The 16,753-nt window shown below is 45.8% G+C and overlaps 1 protein-coding gene and 1 long non-coding RNA gene across 2 annotated transcripts in view; both read left to right on the forward strand.

The window, feature by feature from the left end:
- The first annotated feature begins 1,871 nt into the window (after positions 1-1,871).
- LOC104147227 (uncharacterized) overlaps positions 1,872-16,753 on the forward strand; it is a 29,401-nt gene continuing 14,519 nt past the window's right edge. The window contains exons 1-3 of the mRNA XM_068934523.1: positions 1,872-2,003; positions 10,843-11,381; positions 12,741-12,807. Coding sequence (XP_068790624.1) covers positions 10,920-11,381; positions 12,741-12,807 — 529 coding nt within the window. The 5' untranslated portion in view covers positions 1,872-2,003; positions 10,843-10,919. The remainder of the gene's footprint in view (positions 2,004-10,842; positions 11,382-12,740; positions 12,808-16,753) is intronic.
- On the forward strand, positions 2,016-6,512 carry LOC104147161 (uncharacterized). The gene is made up of 3 exons (XR_694859.2): positions 2,016-3,582; positions 3,761-4,755; positions 5,633-6,512. It is a non-coding gene; the product is annotated as an uncharacterized lncRNA (long non-coding RNA).

Raw genomic sequence — 16,753 nt, forward strand, 5'->3', positions numbered from 1 at the left:
TGGCATTTTCAAAAGAAACACTGCTTAGTCAAAAAATGGCCAGCCAGTTGTGACATACGTGTTGTAGTTTCTCTGTAGCAGGGGAAACGGTAGATCACCTAGTCTGGACTTAAAAAAAAAGATTCCCAACAAGTTCTAAATAAAATTTGTAGAGAGAGAGAAAAAAGAACAATGTGCTATTTCTCCTCTTCCCTGTATAACCGATAGCAAAGATACCACGTGGGGACCTTGCAAATATACTGTAAAAGGGCAGTTATATGCTTCTGAGCCTGTGGATGGAAGGAAACTAAAGACAATAAATTAATAAATAGTATTTTCTATAATTGTTCTTCTGCGTGTACTTATACTTTCACACCATACTATGCTGTATCTGTGTTGGCCAACTTCCCAGGGACAAAATGCGGCAGCTGCCGTTAGTACCGAAGTGGACACATACTTCGTGTCGCTTTCCTCCGGTAACATGTGGGAGAGATTAGATAAGCGAGGGTGGCTCCTGCTGTGGGGAGTTATTCACGCTCCAGAGCACTTGAAAGGTATGCTGCATCTCACACATCGGTGTGAGCCCTGCCAGAAAGTGCTACATCAAAAAAAAGCTGCTTCATCAAAAAGCAATACGCGCGTCGACCACAGCCGTACCACTGATTTAAAGACAAAAACACTCCTTTTCGGCTTAATACAGGTAGCCTCCGAGAAAACAGCAGCTGTCGATCCTGGTTATCTTTGATGTAGGCTTCTGACGGTCGAAGTGAGAAGTAAGAAATCCAAACTATCAGAAACTATTTTTCCCAGCCGCGTGAAATTTACTTTGTTTGTAGCTGTGTTGTGCGTGTCCTTTATTCCCGTTGTTTTGGGGTCATCCTTTTTTTTTTTTTTTTTTTTTTTTTGCGTACGAAATAAAACTGCCCGGAACGACCTACCACCTTTCAGCCATGCACTTATTCCTCCTGGGAGCCCTCGGATAAAACTTACCATGAAGAAATACCTGCGGCCCGAGCGCCCCTCCGGCCGGAGCCGAGCCCCGGGGGCCGGCGCGCCTCCCCCGCCCCGCCGCCCGCCCCGGCAGCCGTGAGGGGGTGAAGGAGTTAAAGGGAGGCGCTTGGGAAATCTGATGCTAACGAAGCCCCAGGAATGTTGCACATTTCCAGTCCCCTCCAGCTTTCGCAGGAGGTCAGTCCCCGCAGCGGACAGCCGGGCCGGCTCCCCGCGGCCGCTGCCACGCGCCCCGCGCTCGCTCCGGGCGCTGCTCCGCACCTTCCCGTAGGTTGCGCCGGAGAGGGACGGGGCGGGCGCGGGGAGGAAAAGTTGGTCCCGGACCTGTGGGACGAAGTTGCCCCACTTTGGAGGGAGCTGCAAAGCCCTGGGGTTGGGGGGAGCGGAGCGTGTGTGTGTGGCGGGGGGGAACCGCGGGTCGGCGGGGCGCGCAGCGCCTTGACCCACCGCGGCCTCTCTTCTCTTGCAGGAGATGCCGGGGAGACGCCTGTGGTGGGCTCGCTGCTGGCTCGGCGTCTGCCTCTCGCTGCTGGGAGCGGGCGGCGGCAGCGCCGAGCCCTGCCGCGGCCTCCCGTGCGGCGGCGTCGGGGGCGGCGGCGAGGCGCCCCCGTCGCCCTGCCGGGGGGCCCGCTGCGGCGGCCGGGCCAGCCGCCCGGCCCGCTCCTTCCTGCACACCGCCACGCCGCTGCGGCCGCCGCAGGGCAAGGCGCCGCCGCCGCCGCACCCGCACCCCGCCGCCGGGGCGGGCGCGCCCGAGCCCTGCGCCGCCGCCGACTGCGCTGCCAACGGCACCCGCCGCGACTGCCAGGGCCTGGAGTGCCGGCTGCCGCCGCGGCTGCGCCCGCGGGCGCGGACCGCCGGCTGCGCCGCCGCCGCTGAGGGCTGCCCCGAGCCCGCGCTGCTGCGCGCCGCCGAGCGGGCCGCGCAGTTCGCCGGCGAGGACCTCGCCTACGCCGGCCCCGAGCTGGGCGGCGGCGCCCTGGGCGTGCAGCTCACCTGCGACGTGAAGCCAGGTGCGTGGCCGGGCGGCGGGGGGCGGCAGCGCCTTGGGGGGTGGGGTCCGGCGCCCCCGGCGGGGCTGCGGGCCGGGCACCGCCGTCGGGGCTCTCCCTGCCCCGCGGCTTCGGGGCCCCCCGGGCCGTGGCTCCTCGGTGGGAGGCCTGGAGAGCCAGGTCCGCAGGCGTGCCGGTGCCGCTCTGTGGAGTGAGGGGCTTTGGCACCTCCGGGAAGTGTGTCGAGCTGGGTATGGCAGTCACGGGCCACGTCGGAAAATTTGGACGCAACCCTGTGGCACTGGTCCTCGTGATGCTTGGAGGAATCGCTGCTCCTCCTCCCCTCTGCTCTCCCCTTCATTTCTGCTCCACACACATGTGCACGCCTTCTCCTATGAGGCCTACAGCAGAGGAGGCGTGGCAAAACAGAGGTATTTTTATTGTCATTTTTAAACAAGTGTAAGGCTTCTACTTTTCTCTCTCTTCACAGCCTGGTATTTCTGGGGTATCTAATTTATAGCAGCATCATGCAAGGCCTCAGTTGGAGGGACATACCGTATGCCCTGAGAATGAATGGATAGTGTTATCAGTAAGAAACTTGCCGCTGCTGACAAATTGTCTTTCTATAATAGCCAGAAAAAAAGGAAACTGCAGAGCCTCTCTCATTGTACATAATTTAGAGTACTTTACTGCTCTTGTCAAATCAGTAGCACCATGGAAAGTATGATACATCCATGGTTATAATCACAGGTCAGCAGAAGATATTGTGTAACTGCCTGGCATATGTGGCTTTAAAAGTATCAGCAGGTCTTTAGTGACCACAAAACAGTTAGGATTCTGGTTTAATGCCTTATCTGAAAGACATAACAAATGAGAAAGAGTAATTTGTTTTATCACCTGTTGATGGTCAAAGCTAATGGAAAGCATGAAGAAGATCCTTTGAACTTTGTCACATCCTTGTGGCTATTCCAAGAGCTGAAGCTGTTTCAGACAGCAAGAGCACGTCTTGCCTCATTTTGAACATCTGCTTAGTCAAGTGGCACCTTTTTCAAAACAGACTCCAGCACTTTGTGGTGATTCCAGTCCCAGGGCTGACGTCTAATGCCCCCTTTCCTGCGCATAGCGCAGTGGCACTCCATGCGCCTTCATCTTGCCTGATATTACTCCCAGATGCTTTATAGAGTGTCTGTACGCCCCAAAAACAAAGATGCACAGAAAACAGAGAGAAGTCAGTACATTCAAGCTCTATTTTTTCTACTTATGTGCACACTCTTTGCATCTCCATCATAATTGCCTCAACTCCCTTTTGCAAAAGGACCTGGGATATTTGCATTTTCTTTATGCCAGCCAAGATCCACCTCCCTGGAACACAAGCCCTGACATACGATAGGGGCATTCTGCATGGACAGAAAAGACTTAACACCTCTTGGACGGTGCTGCAAGCAGAGGAGCAGTATCTCCATGAAGGTCCTTCAAAGAACTTCAAGCCCAGCGTGACCTCTTTCTCCAAATATCCCCTTATCCCATGTCTGTCATTAGAGGATTCAGATCAGCCTGTGCTGTGCAGTCTCCAGTACCGTCAGCCCTCACAGCTAACATGGTGAGTTACATGCACCCATGATCGCCTATGCCACAAGGCTGGGAGTTCCTTTCACATGGGTCAGAAGAAAAAGGAGTAAGGGAAGGTAAAGCAAAGGGGTTGGAGAGTGAAGTTACTGGGGATTTTGGAGACTCAACATAGAGTTCACTGTACTCTTTTGACTTTATGCTCTTTACAGGCATGGTCCCAGATGAGGTTTTGGAGGAGCCAAAGTGTCATTAGAAGTTTCCTGCAACAAAATCCTTGAACACACCAGGAATGGATTACACCTTATGGCCAGCGGCAGTTATGGATTTTTGTGTTTACCTCCTTCAAATACTTCACTGATCCCAACCACACATGCCTGCGGCAGAGAGAAGCATCTTATGTCGGAGGGAAAGCAATGGACGGTGGTGCCCGCTAGACTGTGTAAGACACTGGGAGGCACTGTCAGCATGGAGGAACATAGTCAGGAAACCTGTGTTAACACATGAGCTTCCATGGGTAAAAGAATTTTCAGTGAGGGCAACTGCACCCGCATAGATGCTCTCTCCCCACTGCTGGTGCATTAGGGTCAGTGAGTGACACAGACTGGACCAGCCCACACCCAGGACCACTGCAGCAATCATGGCAGTTGATGTGGATGAGACCTGCTGTAGACATCCTTCTGTTCAAACTGAACAAAAGACAACATATACATGTTTTGCCCATTCCTACACTGAACCCAGCGTTCACAAGGAAACTTTCTTTCCTAGGAGTGGAAGAGTAGTATACTGGATTCCTCAATATCTAACAGAAAACCCCATGCTCTTGGCATCAGGAACAAAAAATAAGTCATGTTGATATCTTTGGTGTTCTCCAAGTCAGAGTACAGGCAAGCATCCAGTATCCTGCTCTGCCTCGCAACCTCTAACACTTGCTGTGTTCACTAGAGATCTAGCCCCACCCCTCAAACACAGATCACCTGCCAAAGTACAGAGAACACTCTGCGTTCTTCAACCTCCATTCACAGCTGGAGCCCTCGTCTTAGAAATGGACATGGTTCTGCATGGCAATTCCAGATGGTCTGTCTGCTAGAAGAAATTGAGCAACAGTGTGATAGTCAAACAGCTAAACCGGGGCAATGCATTCACCACGGTTTGAGGAGAGCTGCTGCTCAAACATCATCCAGTGAGCACGACAGGGCAAATCCAGGTAAGGAGCATGAAGGTTCTAGTTCTCCAAAGACCCTGCTAGGGGAGGCTGAGAGTCCTCAGATGTACTCTTCCCAGCCCATATGGTGGGGGTGGCAGCTTTCCTACCATGAAATAGTTTGGATAAATCTCATTATGCGGGAGTGGCAGGACTTTGTCTTACAGTCATGCGTACACATATGCAGTGCTGATGTAACTCAGTAAGAGTTTTGAGGGGCAATAAGAGTCCCGCAGAAAGAAATCTAGGGACCTCTTCAGTGCAGCAGTCAATATGCGGCAGATAGCATTGGCTGGAGTCTCTGGGGGAAGCTAGAGTACACAAAGAGTTGCCTCCAGGACTCGGAGTGGCTGCTGTGTTCCCAGGCCTCTTTGCCGTGCCTTGTGAGATCAGGCCTCTCCATGTGCTCAGCACATGACTTAAGTAGGAGAGAAAACCCACAGTATTTTCTTTCATGTGCACAGTACTTTGCATGCCTGCAGGGTGATGTCTGTACATTTTATGGACGGTGCAGGTATATGCCTCCAGCCCAGCAGTCATACATTTAGTTAGGCTCTAGGAACTTGTCACACAGTAGGGAAGAGCACAGGCTTAAGACAGATTATCTGACCTCTACAGCCTCATCCATCTTCATAAATCTCCCTAAATCAGTCACCCCAGAAGAGGAGGTTTCTCTGGCAGCCATAGGCAGTTTTTCTAGGGGATTTCCATTGTGTTTAGGTCAAGGGTGAAGGTGTGGTTAGTTCCTGGTTGAAAAAAGAAACAGAAGGCAGTCTGGCTCTTCAGTTTCACATCTGAAAGGCTGTAGCTCAAAACAGCTCAACCTTCTCTTCAAGAAGAAACAGGTCAGTGACTGTTTCTGTCTTTCTGTTGTTTTTAGGGGAACTTTCCTACCCAATTACCATTTCAGCACGTTACACTGAGGCCAGCTGCATGAGGCAGTCCTTTGCCACTGCAGACTGCAGGGGAGTTGAATTGTGCTGGCCAGGTGACCCTAAGGCCACTTTTCTGCCTGTACTAAGTCACCATCTGCAGGTGGAGACGTGGTGGCCCACCCCAGCCTCTGACTACCAGCTTTGCAACAATGCATGAGTCTCAGCAACTCTTCAGTCATTGAGAGAGGCCTCCCTTCAAATTTACCTGGTGGAGAAGGCTGTTTTTTGATGAGCAGAATAAGAGGATCCTCTACCTGTTGTGTAACCCCAGAAAAGACATTCATGTGGGGTGCACTTTACTCAAACACTTGCTGAAGACCATGCCTGACATCAGCCTTCCAGGATACAGGCCAACACCAGGGACTCCAGATGCGTGTGTGTTTGCTGGCTCATCTGCATGGTGCAGGTGGCCCTGTTACCCTCCACCAGCTGCCTGCCAGAACTAGCACAGCCCTGCTGGGAGGATCACACGAACGTCTTCATCTCTTCAGCCAGCATCACTGGCACCGCTGCTACGATCTGGAAAGCTACTGCCAACTACAGCTGAATCACTACCTCTGTCGGCCAAGCTTCTGTGGCCAGAGGAGGATGCTGGAGTGCAGACTTGTACTCCCTTTTCAAACTAGATGAGGCCATTCCCCCGCAAGGCTGTCAGAGCTAATTCTCAGCAGCCCAGTGAGTACATCTTACTTCAGATGAATGATTGGCATCCCAGAAGAAGGAATGCACAGGACTTGTTCTTGTTGTCCTATTTTTTTTTGTATTCCTCTGTGTTTCTGCCCTCCCTTTCTTAATTGCAATTAAATCCTTCATTTTTTCCCCATCAGACCTGTCTTTCTGTTGTTTTCTTTTGGACAGACTTCTCTGCAGCTGCAAATACCCCCACTTGGTCAAAGTAATGTGCAGCTGCTGAATCTCATACCTGACAAGCCTAATGAACAAGGTTGATGATTCTCATGCTGTCATTAACTGTGTGTTGAACCGTGCACAGAGCCTACAACCCAGTGCTCTTCTCTCCTACAGTTACCAGGAGTGACTGGCACCATCCAGTAGCCCTGTGCTCTAGGGACCCACTCAAGATCTCACAGGGGCTAGTCTTCCTCCTTCCTCACGGTAGGATGACTGACTGCTTTTAGGCTCTGACACTAATGCAGTGGCAAATTATGCCTAAGGGCCACATTGCACAGGCAGCGTGCCCTCAAGGTGGCATATATTCTTTCCAAGGCATACTGGAGAAATGTGGAAGAGCTTCATGTGCAGGGATTATGTTTGCACCATGGATAGATCCTGCAAGCAGAGAGCAGATGTCTGCAAAACAGAACTCGCCATGGCTGTGTATGGCATGCATGTGCCAGGAAGCTAATATTGCATCTTTGGATGTAGGAACATCTCAGTGTTGCTAGTGGGTGTAGCTGTTTTATGCTTGTCTGGAGTATATGAAAGGGTAGCTAAGTGAGACTGCTGGCCAATACTAATGGCTAAAACATCACTGGCAGTGGAATTATTATCACATAATTTTAGACAACTTCAATAGAGACACCGTCATCTGACTTGTTCACCCTGGATTTCTTTTATGTAGTTAATGGAGAGAAATAGGGCCACTTTTAGGGCACAGTATATCTGTGCTATTTTAAGCTTCTACTTGTGGCCAGCGTGAGCACTTCTGCTTAACTGAATGTAGTTTATTTTAAATAGATTCTTCTCATTTGTGCAAGAGCCTTATTGTACTCTCTGTTGGTCTGGCATGCTAACTGCCAGTAGCACCAACTGTAATGTGCAGTGCCGGGCCTCTTGTATAAATTAGTGCAGCTAAGTTTAGTCATAGTACTGCAAAATTGGTAAAAATGAGAGAAAAAACATACCAAAGGGTTTCTTAGGTCACATATTCTCACCAGCAGAGCTTTACACAGCAAAAAGGAGCAAAGCTGAGCTGACTGGATGGAATATAGCCGTTGCTACAAAGTTTTGTGATGTTTAGGGAAGAGATATAGATATCATGTGAGCAGTTTCACTGCAGTCAGTATTTAAAATTAGTGGCTGTTACTGCCAGCGAGTCAGACAGTTACTGACTGAAGACAGTGCTCTTCATTACATGCTTAAAATTAAGGTCTACATTATATGTTTAACTGAATCAGGGCTTTAGTCTTCCTTTTCTTTTTAACCTTTCTTTGCCCTAATAGCTTTGCCTCAGGTGTGTGGTAAAAGTCCAGATGTCGAAGAGGGGACGGGTACAACACAATAACCCCGTCTTAGAAGAGACTGTGTTCTCCCTAACCATAACCTTGTGGTGGCTGGAATCATTCAAAATGCTATTGCTATTGGTCCAGATTTGAGCTATTGAGAACTGAAGGAAAATGGTTTTGGTGATATATCCTTAATTATAGAATTCACTCCCCCTGGCAGTTCTCCAGAAGCCGTTCTTTAGATTGACTTTTAAGTGATGCATCTGGACTTTTCCTCCTTTCTATGAAAGTTATTTCTTTTTTCCTTTTCATTGGGAAAGAGGCTCAGAAGGGCTAGAAAGGGGCAGTTGGATACTGTTGCTTTCATTACTTTTTGTTCCTTACAAACCTGAATTTGTTAATGTGTTGAGCATAAAGTCAAAATCTTCACTGAGAAAGGCAGACGGGTAAGCAGTTCATTTGACAGGAACTGTGATGGCTGTCAGTACTATGTAGCAGTTTACTAGGGGAATGCATTTAGGTTTCAGCTTTTATGGTATTATAAGAATATTATACTCATTATTTGCTACATTTATGTTATTATGATTGGATATCTATATTACAGCGATAGCATAGACCCTGTTCAGTCACGCTGTCCCAGTATGCTGGAAATCGTGTTAATGCAGAACAAGAGGATGAAGCCCACTTCAGAAAGCTTACAGTCCAGGTGTGGAAGATCTAGCAAGAAACAGTTAAATAACGCTAGTCAACATGATAGCCAAAGCCTCAATATGCCAGTTATCACAACTGTTTTTCTAGGTGTATATGCTGTATTTAGGCAGCTAAGGGCTGCCCTTTTCCTCGCAGATTTTCTTTCTGCTTTGAAGACATAACTCTTACTGATGCATGGCACGGTCCATTTACAGTGTGTTGTCACTTGTACATGTGAAAATGCAGTCAAAATGGTTGGCACAGACCCGTGCTTTTCTGCCTGAACTCTCAGTCGTAAGCTGGACTTTTGAGAACACAAGTTTTGTGACAAGGTATTTGCTAATGTCTTTCCAGCCTCAAGCACAAGTGGACCCATATAAGTTCATGCAAAACACTTGATAAGCGATCACAGTATGAATGTAATTCTTGGCAGGTATCTCTTGAACCTCTGGACTGACTGCAGGCAAATTTGACAAGGGAGAGGTATTAAAAGTATGTAAGGTTGTATAAACTTTAGAAGAGCTGGCTAAAGAGGAGAGAGTGGTATACGAGCATTTACAAGTTTGCCTGTAGCTAATTTTCAGCTGATTTATCAAGAAGTAGCTTGCTTGTTGCTCTTTGCTCTTAAGGAGAAAGGTGGTGAAGGTAGTACTAGTTACGTAGTCAGTGAGCTGAAAGACATAAATCCCCAGAGAATCGGAGGACACTGGTAGTCTTCATAGAACTACTTGTTTGTGTTAGACTAGAAGTAGATCCTGGTGTACGATTTACCAGATATTTCAAAATTCTGAATTTCCAGCATAGATGGTGAGTATGGCCTTTCCCGAATCTTGGTCTTTATTTTTTCAAATATAATGCCCTGCAAACTACCTCAATGTGTAAATAAATACTGAAAAATTCAGATGATTAATGTCTGCCTTATGCCATTAATAAAGGTAACTGAAGGTTAAAACATTTTAGGAACCATAAACAGAACCTAGTTTTGGTCCTTTTAACTGTCTTATTTGTGATGTCCAGCAGTTACATCAAGAAAACTCAGCACTGCATAAGGGCAGAAGAGGTAACATCTTGGGCTCCGGATTCTCTTGCAGGCAGTGTCCAGCAGTGCATGCTGCAGAAAGCATGGGATGATATTTCCCTTGGTCATTTTCCCACCTTGAGAAGTTTGTAGTTCAAAGACTTCCTTAGCCTGAATAGATGTCTGTGTATTTTTTAGCCCGAATTAGATTTTTATTTTATATATTGGAGCAGCCACTTTTTGGATCTATTTTTAACATGTATTGAAACTGCTGCCTTCATTTAATGTCCCCCGATTCTTGAACAGGAGCAGATAGTGAAGAGTCTTTCCTTATCCTCTTGCTTTAGGACACCATATGGCACTGAAGCATAACTCTGCACAGTTGTCTTTTCTCCTGCCTGAAAAGTCCTATCTACTTTCTCATACTGAAGCAGTTCCATACGTTGGACTATCCTTGTTGTCCTTCTCTAAACCTTTTCAGGTTCTTCTATGACCTTTGTTGAGGTGGGGGACCAGTACTGTATACTGTACTGAAGATATATTAAAGATGTTTTGTTTATTATTTTAGTGGCATAATGATACTTCCTCTTCTGTTATATATTCCTTTTGTAATTACTCCTAGGATTTTATTTGCCTTTTTGGACTCTGTTGAGCTGATGATTATATACCTCTGTAGCCCAAGATCTGCCTCTAGATCTTGTTTCTGAGTGGTAATAATCAGCTCCAAACACAACATTTTATATAAAAACTTCGAACTGTTTTTTTCAGTCAGTGCATCATTTCACATTTATCTCAGTATTGAGTTTCTTTTTGCCATTTTATTGCTCTCCCATATCATAGACCTTTTTTGCAGCTGACCCTTATTTTTACTATCCTGAGTAACTTAGTATTCTCAGCAAGTTTTATCACCTCACTTTATCACCTCTACAGTGAAAATTGACCATTTACTCTCTATTGTATCTGAACATGTACATCATGATGACTAGTCTATGAATGACCCCCAGTGATGATTAATTTATACCCTGAAGCATAGATCTCGATTATGACTTTTTTAGTGTCCACCACTATAGATGTTGCTCATGAAATGGAACAGCTGGCAGTCCCATGAAAGGGCTGCAAAGAACAATAAAGGAGCTGGTCTTGTTATTATGGCTTGAATATAATGAGACTTCTCATTAATGCATTAAAATTTGAATGCATTTGGAGAGGTAAGCAAGCTGGAAAATTGTTTTCCCTGGACAATAATCTATCATTTGTATTTCAGGAGAAAATGAAGTTCCGTCTGAAGATGCGCTAGTACTGCAGCTGCAGCTTGCAAAAGGGCACGAGAAATTTATTGAAATGCTAAAAAGTCAGCAGCAGATCATTGTGGATTTGCAGCAAAAACTTGCTGAACAACAGCAAGTATTGGTTAGCCAGCAACGGGAAATTCTTGAACAGCAAAGAAAAATGTATGAGCAAATGGATCTGATCAAAGTTCAGTATGGCATGCTTTTTGACACAGTGAAACAAATGTCATTTCAGAGTTTGCAAGAAGATATTCAAAATTATTTTGAAAGTCATCTTCAAGGACTTCAGAAGCAGGTCAGAAATCATCTCCAGAAGTCATACTCTGTCCGTAAAGTAGAAGTGGATGCAAAAGTGATTAATGTTGGGGAGTCTTTGCTGGACTGTGGTCTTTGTGAAAGTGATGAATTCTGCAATTTCCAAAAGACACCTTCACAGTGTGAAAAATGCACATTGTGTCCTGCTGGCTTTTTCCAAATGGCTGAGTGTTCTGCAAACTCTGATCGGATTTGTCAGGTGAAATATAATTCTGTATCTCTCAGTTACTGTTTATGAAGTACAGTGCCAGACATGCAGGGATGTGTTATGGAAATACCTGCTCAGAGAGAGTGGGGAGATCCCAATTTAAGCATGTGTTTTACTGGGTCTGTGGGATTGGGTCTATGATGCTGCGTAGTTTGCCTGGAGTTTTCCATGAGTTTTCTCTTTACCGTTTGTTCCTCTAAGAGGGGAGGAGGAGGTAAAGCTTTCATAAATCTGCTGGATGTAAAGCTTTCACAAATCTGATGACTGGCAGCACATAGATTCTGTTCACCGTGGTAGGAAAAGACATCCCAAAACACATTCACTTATGCGTGCTATGTTTGTTTATTTAATCTCAGTTCACTCTACACTCACTACTAGACATGCATGAAAAATAGAGGAAATCTTTACTAAGTAAAACTTAAGACAAAGCATTTATTTGTAAGATCGGGAATACAAGTTGTCGGTTAAAATAAATGTAAAATATAGTTCCAGCTTAAACATAACATATAAACATATAAAATGTATACCACTGCTATTTTTATTATAAAATATATTTTATTATAAAATGTAAAAATAAGACGTAAACACAATAAGGTGCTTCTTTAGTCATTTCTTTCATTTAGAAGTCCTGAGATTTATGGGGATCTTGATGTTTAGAGCAATGTCTTCTTTGCCAAGTGTTGCCCTCAATTCTTAGCTTAATGTGAGCCTGAACACCTGGTGACCTAAGCCCATGTTACTGAGGAGAGAACCTAAAAGATTCTCTGTCCCCTCTCTATGTCTCTGCTAGTCTCAGTTTTCTTTAATGCTGGCATTTAAATGTAAATGTGGCCTGTCATTTTTTCCCCTTCACCTGCTGTAGAGTGAGAGGAGAGCTTAGTGACAGGAAGAATTACTTTTATTTTAACATTTACCTTTCTCTGGTGTTTTCCAGTTAGCACCTTACACCCAGCCTAAGTGTCTTTAAGAGCTTTTCATAACACATTCTTGGATGTTACAACGTCTTCAAGACCAATCGAGTGATGTAGCGGTGTCAGGGATGTAGTATTGTCTTACAGACCTTACATCATAATGAATATTAGTTGTACAACCAATCTATTTAGCTCGTGATCTGTGCACTGCTAGCTTTCTGTATAGACCATCCAACCTATTTGGATACCTTGGTACCACAGGTGACAAATCCAAAACAAGTTACCTTGCTCCAACATGCCTATGAGACCAAACCGCTCTCCCTCCCTACATATGTCTTTTGCAGGGAGACGAGTGTCACAGAGCCTGAGGGAGCAAGTGCCTGTTTCAAGCTTAAGTTATGGGCGTAAAGTGTTTCAATATGATTCTTGTGATTTACAGGACAGAGATGAATGCACTGAATCTCCAAGCATTTGTGGTGAGAGGATAAAATGCCTGAATACGCCAGGTAAGTTATGTTCTGTTATAGCTAAAGAGTAAAGATGATTAGATCTTCAGGAACAGGCCAGAGACACAGATAAGGACTCAGACCCGTTTGTGAGTAATGACGTGCTCAGCTTGCTGGAATAAAGGGTATGAAGACCACTCAACTGTAAGCTGATAACAGTTCTTGTGGATAATGCGCTATTTAGGACATAATACCCATAGGAATTTGGGTGTTCTCTTTTACCTTATTTTCATGGGTTTTTATATGCTTTGGTTTTAATATCCACTTTTGACCTTTCTTCTTGTTTATGCGGGTGAAAGTGGCATCAAAATCAAAGGTATTATTCCTAATGGAGAAGAACAGTTGTCATTTTCCTTCTGCTGCACAGGGCTAGCTATTTGATTTGATCTGATGAAGGTTCTTATAAGGCCCTTCTCTATCAATCTCATTCTTCCTTAGCAATAATATTGTCAAATAATGAGGAAGAATTAACAGTTTTTGTCATTTGCAGGGTGGGGTGGTGGCTTTTCAGACATTCAGGAGCAGGTTTGGCTGGAGCTGTGCACTGCCGGCTTCTCCTTCATTAGTCCTCATGACAGTCAGACACAGAAGAGTAAAATTAATAAATGTGCTGGACTAATTCTATCCAGGTGCTAGGTTTCTTTTTACTTGTCTAATATTTGGTCAGCTGAGAAAGACTTGAAGGGCACTCTGTGATCTGTGAATCTAGCGTTTCACTGCTTGTGATGTCTGCCTGAGGTCTCCCAGTAAAATAATCGAGGGAAGGCTTTGTCAGGTTATATGTTATTCCTCCTCACAAGTTCTTACTTGTAAAAAGAGGATGGCCTCTCTGAGGCGGAAAGACTGTTTTCAGCTCCTTATGATTGATTTTATACTATTCCTGCCCTACCACTGGTGGAGAAAAAAGTAGGTGGGAATTGGTCATAGGAAAGCTTTAGAAGACAACATGGGCTCACTTAAGCTGTCCATGCTTTGCCTGGGCAGGGACTAAAAGGGTTGGCTACTACAAAGACCACAGGAAGCTGGAAATGACCAGAAGAGAGCACCTAGTGTTGCATTACATTGCAAATGCTGTAGAGAAGGTACTGTCAATGTCAAAAAAAAGAAGAGACAGAGGCAAGACTATTCTTATAAACAGCCTTAGCAGTGGGTAGTGAGCTGTTAGAGGCAAGACAGCTTAGGGGAGGCACAGGATTTGAGCCAGTACATTGCAAAGGTCTAAGGCTTTCTCTCTTCTTTAGTGAGAGGCTGGACTTGGTGTGCCTGAGTTGATGGTTTTGTGGAAGGAAGTCCATGGGGCCCCAGCCCTAGTGAAGGAGAACCAGCAATATGTTAGTCATTTGGTGTTGCTCTAGTTTGTGGCTTAGAAGAAGGAAGGCTGTAAGGAATTTATCCTGAGGCTGTGTGATGGGAGGACCCAGAAGAAGTGAGAGAAGCTATACCACTGCTGGAGGGAAGTGAGCAAGGGGAAAATATTGCCATGAACCAGGCAGATAGTTGTGGTGTGTCAGACCACAGAAAGTCAGTAGTAGTGGATCTGAAAGGAAAGAACTCCTCCTTATTTTTCCTCCTCTCCAGATTTTAATGGTGGCCCGTAAAGGTGTGAAAGCAAACTATCTCCTGTCATCTGGATCAGGAGTCCATGTCCTGTCAACGTCCCCTTCTGCTATGGAAGAAAGAGTGCTCTTCTTATTTTTTATTATTAGAGAAGACTGCTACTTTTAGCCTGCCCGTTCATAATAGCTCATTATCTTATACATAAGTGCAATTGACTTGTCAAAAGGAAGGCTGAAACTGGATGTCTGCTTTGGGTAATGTAGGGTAGATGGGGATGTGTTCTGACATATGAGTTCCAGATGTTGTATGTGGTTTCTTGAGCTTCACGCAATGAGTGTTGCATCTATAGCAACTCTTATCCACTGCACAGTGTGAAGGAGGACAGAGCAAATAATGATAAAGAAACAAGTAACTAGAAGCCTCTCTTTACCCTTCCACTTTCCTCTATATCGTATACTCTCTTCACCTGCTCCTTTTTCCTCTTCTTATCTGGGATGAGAGTTGTTGGGGTATGTAATTAAAGGCTGATCAAAGAGAAGCAGTGACAGATGGAGGTACCTAATCACTGAAAATGAAGGACATTGAATCATCTCCTTCTTAGACTATCACAGGAGAACGATCAGAGCATTGTCCTTGGTGTGAAACCCCCCAAGTGGAGTTGACCTAGACACTCTCTCTGCAGAATGCCATGCAAACTGAAGAGGACTTACTGTAGGCCTTACTGTGGGACGCAGGAGGAAAAGAATTATGGGTTTGTGTAGAACTTATTACAAGATGTTTTAAAAGGATTATGGGAGTGTACAAAACTTATTATGGGGTGTTTAGTGAAAGCTAGTGAATGCTACAACTGGACCAGCTGGCAAGTAGGATAACAGGTCTGAGTACCAGCAAGAGCAGTGGGACCGCAAACCTTGGAGGCATGTAGGTCCAGGAGCCAGCAACCTGAGGAGACCAGGGAGTCTGTGTGCCAGCTATTGGAAAGACTGTCTGGGACCAGCTCTTGGAGTGACCCATGTCGCACACACGTATTCCACCAGTGGATTTCAATGCTGATCAGGCAGAGAGGAGGACCAGCTACTGGAGTGACCCACATCGCACACATCTATTCCACCAGTGGATTTCAATCCTGATCGGGCAGAGAGGAGGAACAGGATTGAGCTGTCTGTGCTATACATGTTAGTGTGAGTGCTGTGTGAGTTTGTGTGGGTGCCAGTAAACGCAGCGGTTTCTGTCTGTGTACATCTGTGTGGCTGGCCGTGTTAGCACTCTGTGTGTGCGTGTGTGTGCGTGTGTGTGTACACATCCGTCAGGAGTACATGCTCAGCCTCATTACTGGCTGCACGAAGGGACACCGACCTGGGGCACCTTCACTTCTATGGGGCTGAGAGAGGAGGAATTCCCCTGGTTCTTGAAGGCAACCATATTCAGTGACCTCTACCAGAAGTGTGCTTTACGGAGTGAGCAGCCCTGTTCTCCGAATAAGTCTGTGCTAGGCAGCTGTGCTTTGTGGTGGCTCCCCCTCATTTAGGCACTGCAGGTTTGTCTTCTGCAGGACAACCCTTGAAAAGATCCCAGGAAATGATGAGATACTGCAAAGGCAAGAAGTGGTGAATAATGAGAACCTGATTTGCAATTAATGAGGCTTCTGATATGTTCCAAATGCGACATAGGGGGTTCAAGATGGTGGCAGATTCCCAAGCTCGGTATGCTTGAATATCATCTTTGCATCAGGGCAGCTATGAATAGCAGCAGCAGCAAAATATATGCATGGCTACTCTAATTGCCTTGGTAATTGCCTGGCCCCCAGGAACTGCAACGGCTGGTGAGCATGCTGCAGAGACACTTGATTTCACAAAAACAGTTCAAGTACAGCTGGGCTGGTCTCTGGGAAACCTGCTGCAGCAGTGCCCAGAGCAGGGGCCAGGAAGAGGTGGGAGAGATTGTCTGAGAGGTGGTAGAGAGAAATAGGAAGCAGTCATAGCATATTACTGTGCTGACTCTTTGCTGTTTGGCTAACATTTGCTTCTTGACCTCTTCTGGACTGGCGAAGGGTGGGATGCTGCTCTTGCCACTGTGTCCATGGCATAAAGCAGCCCATGTGCTGCTTTGAAGTCACCCATCGCAAATACATGCAGTATTTGAGGGAACACCTGCTGCAGTTTTAACTTAAAAAGACTACATAGTGAATTGCTGAAAGTAGTCATCGAATGTATTTGTAAAATTTGGTATTTATCAGAATGCTTAAGAATGCATTAATAATATTTTTAAAGAAGCAAATGTCATGAAGCATTTCTTAGGCATTACTGCAGATCTTCTCTGCTATATAAACTGACTGTATTTGTGTGTTCAATAGGAGTTCATGTTATATTTCTCAATGTTGGGGGAGGCA

The sequence above is a fragment of the Struthio camelus genome, chromosome 2 (genome assembly GCF_040807025.1).
Source record: "Struthio camelus isolate bStrCam1 chromosome 2, bStrCam1.hap1, whole genome shotgun sequence".
Taxonomy (NCBI): Eukaryota; Metazoa; Chordata; class Aves; order Struthioniformes; family Struthionidae; genus Struthio; species Struthio camelus.